Here is a 15,090-nt window from a genome sequence, read left to right as displayed (position 1 = left end):
TTACGCGAAGTAAAATATTATAAGAATTGAATTTCAAATTGCTGATTGGTTAACTAATTGAAAATCGTTTAAGTTATTTAAAATCGTTTGACTTATAAAAGCAAATTTTTTTAAATCAATTGACAAAGTGAAGGTACAACCCCATGCATGTATACAAAGTTGATAGGCTTTGTGGGATTATTTTTCTATAGGTATCAAAATTTTATATTTTAATGTATGATTCTTTGCTCAGTAAATTTGATTTAGAGTTATTTTCATTTTTCTCACCACTACATGTGAATGCTACAGCAGGGTTTCATATGAACTACAGCTCAGCTAGCAGTTCATATGAATCCCTACTTTGTTCTATTACTATTATAGCAAAGCTGCCAACCATTACGCATTGTCCGTAATATAATCTGATCAGACCACTATGAAGGTATACCAGCTTACGAAAGAGTCATTTAACAGAAAATCTATTAAATGTTAGAGAGCGGTAGCAAATATATGTCTAAAAATTTGTTTTGTGTATGAATATGATTAGTTAGTCTTATTTACTTGTCAATCACTACAGATCCAATTTTCAAATAAATATGATAAATTTCTCTCAAGTACTTTTAAAATGGAACTTGGATTCATGCGCACAACTGGTTCACTTTTTAAATAGCTTGATCAAACTACTTATAAAAAACCGTGTGGAGGCTTTCTAATTTAGGAGGTGATGCCCAGTCCCGAAATTTACAGATAGCCAAATATATGCAGGGATATCAAGGATGATTAAAAATGGAAAAAGTGGTGGACCGATTAAAAAAAAACAAAAATGTATTAAAAAGGATTAAAATTAACAATTTTTTCTGCCATATTTCTTTCAGTTAACTCGCGAAGGTGTTTGTTAAAAATATTTTTGCTTTAAATAAGAATAATTTACACTAAGTCATGAAGGTAGTTACGATTGAATTATTAAATAAGTAAAAATAATGAGATCTAACATTTTTAGTCCCCTGTAGCATATTTGTATATGCATCAAATAGGTATTTTATGTGTTTAGCAACGGGTTAGCCTTAGTAACAGTTCTTTTTTTTTTTGAGCATGTCCCATTTTCAAAACGTTAAAGACCTATAACTCAATTATTTTATTGTTAACGTTTATCTCAAAAAAGCAAGATATTCAACAAAAATCCAATGTGTAAGCGTTCCTAACATTTTGTGACATGTTTAATTCTATTAGTTTTTCATTCGCAAAATGATGTTTGAGAACGACGCCTTCACGTGATTGTATTGGCAGGATTGCAACTCGTGACAGATAAAACACTCAAATTTACTAAATGGCCCTTGCATGTGACACGCATTATCTCCTAAATACCAAAAAGAAATTAAAAAACTGATTTGAAGACGATTAATGCTTATGTATAAAAAATATAAAACGCTCCTAATATAAACGACTATGGTCAAGTTTTGCTCAGTATTTCATTCCTACGGATTTCGTAGCTTCAGACAGTATTTTCTTAGTAGTAAAGCTAATGTATTAATATTTTATTTCTACGTATAAATAATTTACACAAATGTTGACTACTACATTTTACTACTACTACATATTTACTACTAAAATTTACATTAATGTTTATAAATATTTTAAACAGAAATATCAAATTCATAAATTCTAATAAAAGTTTTTGAAAATCTCTGTTCCTTTTAAAAAAATTCTGCTTTTGTTAACGACTATTATTAAAAACACATTGTAAAATCCTTAGATTTAGGAGAGCATGTATAATACATTCCCACTTCTGATTTCTTTAACGGAAGGATTTTTCTTGGATATGCAGGTGCAAGTATTGCTATTTTAAGAAGGTATATTATCTCATCAGTTATTGAAGTTGAATACTTAAACACTTTCGCTGCCGATCTTGCATTAAAATAGACGAAATTTTTCCTAATAGTTTGTGTAGATAAAACAAGTCAAATAGTAACAAGATGCAAATTATCATCCAACTATTTTTGCAAAAAAATATTTTCTTCCGACAATAACATATTGTTTATTGAAATAAACATATTTTGAATCTTAAATACTAAAATAATTGCCAAAAAAAGAAAATTTAACTTTGATTTTATCTTTATAGATTGCCCCTTTTCAGAGAAAGATAAAGAATATCTACTTGTACTCAGTCACTGTGAATTTTCAAAACTAAAATTGTTGCTAAAATAAGAAAATTTAGCTTTGGTTTTATCTGTATAGATTACTACTTTTCATTTATGGATATGGCATATTCACTTGTACTCAGTTGGCAGTAAACGTGTTATGCTAGATAAAGTGAAAAAAAAAGTTGATAAAACAAAAACGTAATTGTAGCAATTCTTCTTAGAAAAATAATTAATTCTTGTACTAATTTACTTCGTTTTTGTTATTTCATTCTTGTAATGTACGAAATAAAAAGTAAAATTTTAAAAAAAATGTACATGCTAATTTATTACGAAATAAATGAGCAGTTCTAAATTTGCAAAAAGGGGGAAGGAAATTTTCACAAAATGCCTATGAAGGTAAAAGGGGGACTTTCTTTTAGCAATTTTTGTCAAGAAGACTTTTCATTGGGACGATTTCTTTTTTCCAAAACAGAAAAAAAGGGATTGTACCATACAAGGTTCATTACTAGTATTTATTTTGCAAAATAAGATAATTCCACCCACCACAGAATATTATTAATGTAAGTATTTTTAATTAGATCGAAAGCCAATGCATAGTGCTTTTTAAAGGCTTAATTAGAGAGTAAAAGAGCAAAGCATCCTCTTGGTGTAAACAGATATGAACTATAGTTTGTCTATAAAAAGATCTCCCCTTGCCACAAAGTCTGAAACCGTCTGCTGCTATGAAATAAGAAATAGCACATTTCAAGGAGGAAAGCTTCTTTCTCCCTATAGGCCTGTTGCCAACCCAAGCCAAAACCTGCTTTAAATAATAGCCCAATAATAATGACTTGAATTAGTTAAACCTCGTAACTAGAGCCCCCACTATTGCTCCAGATACATAGTTAGGGGAGTTCTTTACATATACAAACCATACTATTTTTCATATTAATGCTTTAATATAGACTACTTTTTGGCGTCATTCATTGACGGGTAAAACTGTGCTTAACCCACTGACGGTTCTGCACGTAAAATGACGTATTTTAATCTGCAGACTTCTCTGCATAATAAAAAAGGTTTTTTCATGTTATTAGGTAGAAAAATAGTATGTATAGAGAGAAAACATTTTCCTAATTTTCCCTTCTTGCTAAACCACCAGTGGATTAAAGATGTACTCCATTTAAGAACCATTTTTTTATGGTCACCTCAATTTCATTAAATAAAGATCCAACTTCATACATGTTTTTTTGTAGTAAGTTCTTTTTACACTCAATTTTACCATTTATAACCGAGAAAAAAAAAGTGATAATCATACATCTAAAAAGAGATAGAATTGAAATATTCCTTTTAAGCTTTTTAAGATAAGTGGTAGACCTGTGGCAGCAAGCAGCTCCAGGTGCCCAGTTGAAAGGTTGGTTTACAAGTTGAAAACATTAAGGAATTTTTCGATTCACTTATATTCGCCAGTTTGTAAAAGTTTGCCAGTTTCCAAATACGTTTTCAAATCTAACAAGCTCTAAACAAATTGTATAAAGAAACCCTTCAAAACTAAATACCTGAAATTCCGTCGTAAGTCCACCATTCTTCCCAGCTTCCGGCTGCACCTATGAATAATTCAGAAATTTTGCATTAGAAAAATAATATACACTTAACTATTCTTATGTGTTACTATATATATATATATATATATATATATATATATATATATATATATATATATATATATATATATATATATATATATATATATATATATATATATATATATATATATATATATATATATATATATATATATATATATATATATATATATATATATATGCCTTTAATGGCTAGATAATTCAAGAGACTAAGGCTGATTCATACAAATAGAAATTTTATTAATTCATGTTAAGTTATTTAAAACAATGTTCGTTGGATTTTTGCATGGATTACATTGGTGGGATTTCCATGGCAGGGATGTTGGGATTTGGCGAAGATTTATCTAGCCATGAAAAAATGAAAAAGCCACGAATTTTTGCTGCTCCTGATATTTAAACGGGGATTCTGAAAGGGAATTGGTTGCAAGAATGTCCTTATTTTAATGAAACGTCAAACGTCATTCAAATAGGAAAATTCAGAGATTTTGATTTGCTAAAAGGAAGGCGCCATTCTGAAGCTGGGGAATTTTCGGAACTATCTTAATGCGTATTTCATCTACGAATTATTGCCTCTTAACTTCAGAAAATAGTCTTTTAATTGCCCTTTTGACTTTTTATTGCTCTTTGTGAGAGAACGATTTCTATATCTTAAAATTGATAAGAGACATCTGTTTTAACCTTATCATTTAATATAGAAAGGCTCGTATGAGGCATTCTATATTACATATATCTTTTATATATACATTTCTCTTATTTCTTATTTTTTTCCTTTTTGTCTTTGATGTGCTATACATATATATATAAGTAAATAAATAAAAAATATATGTATATATATATATATGTATATATATATATATATATATATATATATATATATATATATATATATATATATATATATATATATATATAGGTAGTACTTTTACTTACGTCCCACTAAAGCAGCACTGGGGGGTCTATCTAGCGACGGTCTGGGAAATATGTCCCTGAGGATGATTTAAAGGCATGCATCACAATTTTGATCTTCTGCAGTAGGGATCTTATTTGTGAGGCTACTTCCTTAATATAGTCATAGGAGAAGAAAATTTTCTCCAATTCTCTGTACGCATGGTACTGCTCAGTGATCAACTGCAGAACTTTTGTTTCCACAGATTTTAAAAGTACGTATGTACTCGATGGGTCTTAGCTGGAACATAAGGATCGGTGTCTGATTCTCTAGCTAGAATCAGACTTCGAGAAAAATTATACATACATGTGAAATCATGAAAACTTAAAAAATATCCAACAATCTCATTAAAAATTTGTGATCACTTCGTAAATTTTCATGATTGAGGCCATCTTGTACATGGTCGACAATTTTCTAAGCTTTTTGGAAAAATTTCTTCGAATAGAAGCTAATTTTATTTTTTAATTTTTTATTCTTTGTTTTGCAAACTTGATTTAAAATTATTTTCCTGATGTCTGAAAGAAAATTATTCAAATATCTTACAGAGATGCCCACTGCTCCGGACAGTTCAAAATTATTAAAAAAGTGGTAAATAACTACAAGTAAATTTTGCGAATATTTAACTTCTTTTGCTTCCTTCTTAAAGGGTATAGCATGACATATGTACATACCTGCCAACTTTTACGCATTTGGCGTAAAATTTTATTTTTATATTTAAAGTCTTAGTAAGTATATACTATTTTTTCTTCTATGAACTAAATTTTTAAATGATTTTCATCACCACTATTCTTAAGAAAACTAAGCATATATATTAATATGTGTTACTATCATGGTAGGCAGCTTAAGCTTTTTAAAATACAACGTATTTTTTGCATAAAATTGAAATTTTTATTCCATTTTAATACCACTGGGAAAAATCATAATGGAAGGGATTAAAAGTTGGCAGGTATGTATGTATCATAAAGTGGTGAATTATATAAGCCTACGAATTATTTAGAAATAGTGGTGGGTAAAAATTTACTAAATTGAATTTATTGAACCAAGAATCACAATTGATAAACTACCACTTTAAAATATATATTTGCGGTCCGGAGCAAATTGGCATCTCTGATCTTATGAAACGCCACTTTGTACCAGCTTTGCGTTGTTACTGTTTCTTATGCCACATGTCAATATCAGCAAGTCTGCTTAGTGAAACCAAGCAAATTTTTAGATAGAGAGTGCGTTTTTGGGTTTTAGTGGCGCCATCTATGGTCAAAAATACGACTTCAGTCACACATACCTTATAATCCATTTTATAGAGCGGGCCCATTCATGTATCCATTCATGTGTCCACTGATCGTAATTTAGACCTAAACCAGAGAACGATCAATATCCAATTCAGTACCACAAGAGGTATAATTTATTATGAGAACATAGCGGAATTTGTGACCTGACCGATTTAGCAGGCACCAGTCACCATTTATAACACGAGGAGTCTTCGGCAGGTGGGAATAGAACTTACTACCTCTACCATCTCTTTGTTTGTGAGGCTTTTAAAATGTTGGCAAAATTACCGAATACTCCGAAAGTTTCAGCTTTAAATTCTCGGCCACTCTGAAAAAAAGCGTAGTAGTTGGCATCCTTGGTCTGTACTTAAAATTTAATAGAATTGGTTTGCTGCAACACCTTTATAGCCCCTCTCAAATCACAAAAATATTACTAGCAGCAACTATGGATTTTCGACACTTAATATGACATTCTATTTGCCAGGATGGCAATTGCTCTGATGTATGCTGCAAAGTATGTTAAAATAGTACAGAATTAAACGAAAACGTATTCGAACTCAAACAGAAATATTAATAAAAATCTTTGGTATTTAGAGAGAAAAGATAATTTTTTAGAATGTCAAAAATCGTCATGAAATGAAAAAATAATTGTGCAATATTTTTCATTTTTTTGTGTTTGGTTTTAAGAGAAAAGTGACTTTTTGTACTCCAGATAGCAAGAAAGTGAATTAATTCCCCCTTCACCTCCTCTGCAATTCTCTTTTATTTTAACGTCTATAGTAACCGATTAAAAATTGCGCAATTTTACAAGAAATAAAGAAAGACAGTGAAATTATTTCCCAACTTTTGCTATTTTAAAGTGCATGGGAATTTTTTTTCGGTATTAGTTTTTCAATAAATTCACTATTTAATATTGCATTTAATTTATATTTGTAAGGTAAAGAACATATTTTAATTTGAAATTAAGAACTGCTTTTTGCATTTTTATGATTTTCTTTATAACATTTAAGAATTTTTTATAATCTCTGAAAGTTTTGTACAATTCCCTCTAGTAACTTGCTACTAAACTCTATGTGTGACTTTCAATCAGAAAAATATATATATATTTAAATATTTTTCCAACCAGTACAAGTAAACAATTCAATATTTCATATAAAATACTTAAATTATCGATTAGTATTCGCATGCTACTGGAAATGCAAAAAGTACAGACTAATAATATTCAAAATTACATCAAAAGAAATTAAAATTATCAAATTTTTCTAGCTAATTGTTTTTTCACTCTACAGTTGATAATAAATGTAAAAAGTGTTTTTGTTTTAAATAAGAATAATTTGAAATGTAAGTCAGAGTGGTAGTTAAGATTGAATAATTAAAAGGATTATGAATAAATAAAAGTGAAAGGAGTTTCAACAACTCGCCTGTAACAATATATCGGTTGTCAACTTTCTACACTTTTTGGAAAAGTAAGTAAGATATTATTGTTTATTTTGAATATAATTTAAAGTTATTTTCTAGACGTTTAAAAAGTTTATATGAAACGCCATTTTTTCCAGCCCTCTCGTGATGCTTTTGAAATGTTGGCAAAATTACCAAACATTCTGAAATCTCTAGTCTTTGATTGCTTACTTTCCGAAGAAATATTTTACGAAACGCGTACTAATTGGCAATTCTCAGTACTCAATTTTATTTAGGTGAAAAAATTCATATTTAGATGAAAAAGTTTATATGAGACGCCATTTTTTTCCGACTTATTTCTGGTGAAGCTTTAGAAATGATAGCAAAATTATCAAAAAACTGGTTCTGCTTGGTTTTTGATTGTCTACCTAGCTAAAAAATATTTTGCAAAACGCGTTGTAGTTCGAAATTCCGAGTACCCAATTTTATTTTGGTGAGAGAATTTTTGGTAAAATCAATCGAAATTCTGTAAGCTTTTTTTTTGATTCACTACCACTTCATAAAATCTTTTGACTAAAATGAAGTAAATAGAATCCTTATAATTCCTGAAATATAAATTTTTAATTAAATAAGAGAAAAAAATTCAATCGCTTATATGTAACAGAAAATGGGGGTTTTGAAAACCTGTTTTACCCATGACCAAACTTAAAAATTTCTATTTAAAGCTCTCAGTTTCATAAATTAATAATAACTTTCTAATTTTTCACTTACTCTTGAGAAATTTGTACTCTAATAAAGCATTCAGCAAATTGATAGTTTTATAAATTTTTTCTAACTTTAAATCATTTATGTTTACTTATGTTCCATTATTTTTTAATTTATGAACTTGCGCCATCATATATTTCTACCTTAATTAGAATCATTGCGTGTACTTTTGGTTATGAGCCAAATGAGGTTTAAACTATACTTATCTCGTATTCACATTGTCAGTCAACAATATCTTTTTCAGTATTGCGTGTGCGCGAATTATTTTTCTTAACCAGAATCTTTAATTAAAAGTAGTTATTCCTAGAAAAGAATATTTTTAGAATTTTTGTAAGTTTAATGTGATTTATTACCGAACCCCTACAATCTAAAATTACGAAATCACTTACAATTACACAAGAACATTAACAGGTACGAGCTACATCACAAATATTTAGATATATTAAGGGGAAAACCATAGTAATTACCGGGCTTTCAGTGATCCAATAAAATAATTAAATATGAAATCTACAGGGATTTCATAACCGTCGTTGAACAGCCAATCCAATTTTTAGGTTTACGACTACAAATGTTCAACTCCGTAGTCTTATAATTTTGAACCCAATGCAGAAGATAAGGGAACTACTGGGTCAAATATTGGAAGGAGTTTTGCCTTCGTGGAGGACTTTTTTAATTTGCGTTACATGGAGAGGAGGACCACGAGAACCTCCCACTGTTAGCCTGACGGCAACGGTACTCTAACCCATGATCTGTCTACCACTGAGGATATTTCTCATCAGCACTGTGGTTGGTGCAAGCCGGATGCGGATTCGTATCGACCAATCATTGGAGGGATTTGAAACCGGTTCACCTCTTTTGAAGGAGAACTCTCTATCACCTGAGCCATCGCGGCGCAATTTGCAGGTATAGAACAAAACCATACTAGTTGTATGTAAACTCAGTATTGTTTTTAGCAACAGATTAATTCAAAAATTTTACATGACAGAACTGTTGGCGCAATTTTAAAGAATAAGCTTGAAGTTTTTTAAAAATTTGATCCTTATTACTCATGCAAAATTTGCAACCTACAAAATGAGCGTAGGAAGTTAAAAGTTTTTTTCCTTCCTTTTTTCAATACCTCTCTGATTAAAAAAAGTATTTTACTACAAATATTTCCATCATAAGAAGTTATTTCGAAAATTGCTGGCGTTAAAGCTAGATATAAGTTGTTGACTTACTCTCCTCATTTGGGTGGATTCAAAGTTTGCATGGAAAAAAAATGACGTGATTTCCAATGCTCTCAATTTTCTACGCTATTTGTAAACATTTATTCTAGTGGTACCTTTGTTAAAATATTGACGTATTATTTTCTATTGATTTGAATTTATTATTCAAACCACTACGTATAAATGTTTTAAAAACTCATCTACAGCGCCACTTTGCTACAGCTCTCTTGGTGAGGCTATTAAAATGTTAGCAAAATTACCAAAAATACTGGCCAACCAACTACTACTACGCTTTTTGTAAAATATTTTATGGAGTGGTAGATGTTCAAAAACCGAAGCTTTCAGAATTTTTGCTAATTTTGCCAACATTTTAAATGCCTTTCCACGATAGAACTGAAACAGAGTAGCGTTGCACATAAACTTTTGATTCATTTTTATGTGGAAAATAAGTTTAAACGAATAAAAAATAAAACATTGTAATGCATGCTTAGCTACCTCTAAGAAAAATGTTTACTGAAAAAGTAGAAAGTTCGCAGCCCTGAAAATATTGAAAAGTTTTGGCTTTTAAATGTTTACCACTCTGAAATATTTTGCAAAAGGCGCAATAGTTGGTAAGCCTGGATTTCTAAAAGCTTCAAAATGATTTTCAAATTGTGCCCAGTTTTGCCTTTTAAAATTTTCCACAACATTTGTTGATAAAAGAACGATTGTTTACATAGAGTTAGTATAGAAGAGATTTCATACTTTTTTTACAACCCCTTCAGTACCGTGTAATTGAAAAAACAAAGTATTTCTAGATAGATTCCAAGAAAAGTAGCTTGACGACTTTTTTCTTTTTATTGCGCTATGAACACTAAAATAGTACTTCAGGAAACTAATAGAGCAAAATTTATTTTTGAAAAAATAAAGAGATTTCTTATGCAGGAGATGTTTGGAGGGTATTATCATTGTTTTGCTCGTAAACAGCTTTCTTAGCATTAACAATTAACGATATAAAACATTACCATTAACAAAATACTGAAGATTTTTTTTCTTATTTATTTTCTGATACATGAGATTTTCTAACATTTTTCATACTTTTGTTTCGTTGATTTCAAATCTGCAATTGGTTTTATTACTCCAAGCAACAGTTATTTAAAACAAATTTTTAGATTTTTTTTGCCAAAATATACAAGTTTAAAGACGTTATACATATCAGGGGGTTGTATAAAAGTTGTAGGGTAGGAACAGATTAGTTGGCAGAACGCTGGACTTTCGTTTGTGACAACGGGAGATCAAATCCCGCCGGCCGTAGACCCCTCGTACAGTAAATGGTGACTGGGGCACGTTAAATCAGTCAGATCACAAAGTCCTTTATGTTTCCATTCCGTCAGGTCACAAAGTCCTTCATGTTTCCATAACGAATTATACCTCGGGGGGTACTGAATTGAAGATTGATTGTTCGCTGGTTAAGGTCAAAATTACTATCTGTGGATGAAACAATAGACGTATAAATGGGTACACCTTATAAACGGATGTAACGTATGGGTGTGGCCGAATTCAAATTCTTGGCCATAGATGGCGCCACTGGAAAACAAAAATAATCGCACCTTTTGCCTTTAAAGTCTACAACAACATATAAATGTTACGACAAACTTCTAGAGTAGTTACGACACACCATCAGGATTAAAATTGCATAGGGACCCTGCCAGGAAATGTCATCATACTGCTAGGGCGCTTCTTTATCATGAACTTCTTCTTCGTGTGATTCTGAGTAAATCATAATACGGAAGCTCCCGTAACCACGCACGATGACTTTTCTAGGATCCTGATTCATTTTTAATCCTGACGATATGCCATAATTCCTCTAGAAATTCGTCATAACATTATGCAACCCTCTGTTTTATAAACTTGTATATTTTGTCAAAAAAATATGCTAGAAATGTCGTTTAAAGAAATCTTTAGCTTTACTAACAGATTTAGAATCTCCAAACCCGAATTAGGCCAGATCAAGTATTTTGTGTAAAATTTGTTTTCCAGTGTAATTATTGTAATTAACAATGGTCCTCCAGAGTGATTAACAGGCTCTTTTTCAAAATAAATAAATGTAAAGAAAGAAAAAAAATATTAAATTCTTAAATTTTTTCACAAATTAAACAGCCTAATACTTCTTTAGGAATAACGATATAACTTAAAAGGAAATTTTCGGTGAACTGCTTATTTTAACGGTAGACAACACAAGAAAAATATAATGAAAAACAACGACACCTGCATTCTTTTAAGAATAAAAACTTGAAAAATCCTTTCTATGAAATTCCTTAAAAGCAACATTTTTTTTATAGAAAATAACGAGAACAAAACTTTCATGGATATTCTTAAAGGCTTGCATCTTTTATGGAGAACAACCAACAAAATTTTATCTATTTGACATTTTTTGAGAAACGCATTTTTTTATGAAGGATGATCAGAAAAATCAATTTAAAGACTTTTCTTAGGGAGTTAATACCATTCTATTATTTACTAGCCTTCTTAAAAAAACTAAATTTTCTAATATTTAAAATTAAATTTTTCAAAAATTTTTATTTTGAAAATTAAAGTTTCAGGGTGAATAACGAGATAAATATTTATGAAACATTTCGAAATATATATTTCGCTCTAGTTTAATGTTTTGCTATTTAAAATTACATTTTTTTTAAATGATGTAAAAAATTGCATACCTTCCAATTGAATTTCTTTTTTACTATTATCAAAATAAAATAATAATAAATATTTACTGGAACCTGTATTTTGTATGGAATTACCTTTGAATAAACAAATGTAATAATTGAGTGTAAAAATGTTTAAATTCTCACAAAAAGTTATAAAGTCAAAATTCGAGATATGGTGAAATCCCAAAAAGTAAAATTCACATTAAGGGTTGAAAACTTTAAATCGCTTTCCTGACTAAACTATAGGGACCCTATTTCCCAGATTGAGGCAACCCCCTATAACTTAGGGGTCAGAAATCCGAATCCATCTATGAAAAGTCATGTTAATTCAGGGAAAGAACTTTTTTGTGCTTGATTTCATAGCTTAAAATATCGTTTGCACTAATTAATTAACATATTTGAGATTAGCCCCTCGAACCATTGAGTCCTTGAAAGGAAAGATCCAACCATTAGATCAAAAGTTAATTAGGGTGGTATGCTTATTTCTTTGCACGCTGTACAACTCCTAAAGAATGAAAATAACAGTAATTGAGTTATTTGCGTTTGCGAAGAAGAAATTTATTTATTGTGTATTTAAAAATTAACCATGGCAGTTTTACGAATGGACAATGTCAAATCATACAATCTTGCACGGAATATTCAGGGTTCCAGTAAACTTCATCGAAAACTTTTTTTAGAACTGGGAAAACTTTTTTAGTTCATTTTCTAAAAAAAAAGTGGAACGCTAAATCAATTTTATTCGTAACTAAAAAATGAAATTTTGTACCTATTTAAAATATAAATATATAATCTCTTTTTTCTCAATCATTGAAAAAGGAAATTTAAAAAGATTTCAATTTCTTTTTAAATTTTATTATTTTACATAAAAAATAATTTAACATAAAATAAATAACATAAAATTTTTTTCATAAAAAATAATTAATTTAAACTCATATTAATAAAACCACAAAATAACAAGAGAAAACTTTACGGTAATAGGTATGAAGAAAATAAAATTAGGGGAATACACTGTTTTTTTTCTAATTTGAAAAATTCAAAACAAATAAATTTTGTTATTTTTTTATCTTTTATGAGAAAATAACATTAATTTATTTGTTACAAAACACCATACTTATCATCAATTTAAAATATAAAAAACATAAAAAACCAATCAAGTAAATTAATTCAATTTAATTCAAGTAATTAATTCTAGTATTTAATTCAAGGAAATTAATATTTAATTTTAAATTTTATGTTAAATCAAATAATCACGTGAAAGAGAGTTTTTAACCTGTTTTAAAGAATGATATAATAAAGAATTGAATTAATTTGTTTCAATACGTCACACTTTACATCAACTTAAAATATGTACTTTAAATTAAAGACGAATTGTTAAAAAGGGTCAAAGGAATTAAATTAAACAAAAAAGTAAATTTTCGTTGAGTTTCAACACTTTACGAACTAGTATAACCAAACTATTATGTGATAGAATAAGTATTTTAACTGATAATTTGCTGATACGGAATATTATTTGTTCCACAATTTCCTACTTACCAGCAATTTAAAAGTTAAACTTAACAGCAATAAAAGAAATAAAGTATAGAGAAAATTCAACAAAAAGAAAGTAAATTGCTAGCTTAGATAAAACATTAATAGCAGTTAATCATATAATGAAATAAAAGTAATAGTATTATTTTTTACTGTTCTATTATAGGCTAATAAATAAGTAAATTTATTTATTTCACAATTTCATACTTATTATCATTTTAAAATATGAATTTGATATTTAAACCCAATCATAAAAGAAGGAAAGAAATTTAACAAAAAAAGTAAGGTACCGATGAAGCTCGATTATTATACTAACGAACCAAATAATGAAATTAAAGTAAATGCTTTTTGCTGTTTTATAGGTTTATTAGAGTGTGAATTTATTTGTTTAAAAATTTTACACGTATCAACGATTTCAAATAATAATTTAAAATTTAATAAACAGTAAAAAGCGACTTAAAATGGAAGAAATTAAAAGAAAATTGTCTCTTAATTTAATTATTATTTTAACTTATTAAATAATTGTGCGAAAGTAAGATTTATATCTGCTCTATATTTTGATTAAAAAAACGAAATATGTTTGTTCCAAATGCCCACACAAATTATGAATTTAAAATATTTGCTTTATATTTAAATATTAAAAATGAAGGAAAGTACTGAAAAAAATTCAGCCGGGAAAGTAAGTTGCAAGATATTCTTAAATATTGCATTAACTACTAAATACTAATTTTTATGATTGCGTTTGTTAATTTTAGAAAATTAATTACAGGTAAGAAAAGATAATTCATTTCAAATATAACATTTATCATCAATTATAATATGAAATTAAAATTTTAGCATAATATTAAAAAAATGTAAGAAAACGAAATAAATTCGAAGTAAATTGTATTTTATTGCAAATATTTCTTTAACTAACTCAATAACTATTTGAAAATTAATATTTCAACTATTATTTTAGTTAATTAGGACGATAGTTATTTGTTTTTAATATTAAATTTATAATCAACTTAAATATAAACTTAAATATGTTCAAATATTGTATTCACCCTTTGCACTCCGAGTACTTTTAAATGCTGTTTGATCTAATGTCAGCACTATAGCATTTAAAATACATAATAAAGTATTATTATACAATTTTAAAATTCTTATAATAATGTTGTAACAAATGACCAAGGTGTAAAATTTCTTAATTTTAAAGTGGTGACTGTTTATGGTGCCTTAGTAGAGCATCGCAGGGCAAAGTTCAACCCAAAATTCAAGAGAAATTGAGTTTTTTTCACTGTTCTATATGATGAGAAAAAAGAGAATTTATTTATTATAAGTATCAAATTTATCATCATTTTAAATTGTGAATTTGAAATTTTTAGATAATTATAAAAAACCCAAATGAAGGAATGATAAGACCAAATAATTTATTAAATAACCCAACAATTATGCGAAAGTGAGTTTTTTACTGTTCTATTTGTTGAAGAAAAAAAACAAAATTTATTTGCTTTAAACATGAAACTTATCATCAATTTAAGATGGGAATTTAAAATTAAGACATATAATAATA

At 28.5% G+C, this 15,090-nt stretch overlaps 1 protein-coding gene across 2 annotated transcripts in view; it reads right to left on the bottom strand.

Moving 5' to 3' along the window:
• Positions 1–15,090, bottom strand: part of LOC107442099 (carbonic anhydrase-related protein 10) — a 67,324-nt gene that overhangs the window by 37,234 nt on the left and 15,000 nt on the right. For both annotated transcript variants that reach the window (XM_087155639.1, XM_087155638.1), the window contains exon 2: positions 3,653–3,700. In XM_087155639.1, coding sequence (XP_087011765.1) covers positions 3,653–3,700 — 48 coding nt within the window. The remainder of the gene's footprint in view (positions 1–3,652; positions 3,701–15,090) is intronic.

This window comes from Parasteatoda tepidariorum, chromosome 12 (genome assembly GCF_982258835.1).
Source record: "Parasteatoda tepidariorum strain Cologne lab strain chromosome 12, Ptep-v5.0, whole genome shotgun sequence".
In the NCBI taxonomy this organism is placed as follows: domain Eukaryota; kingdom Metazoa; phylum Arthropoda; class Arachnida; order Araneae; family Theridiidae; genus Parasteatoda; species Parasteatoda tepidariorum.
Note: the sequence above shows the minus strand (reverse complement) of the source record. Positions and strands in the feature narration are given on the sequence as shown.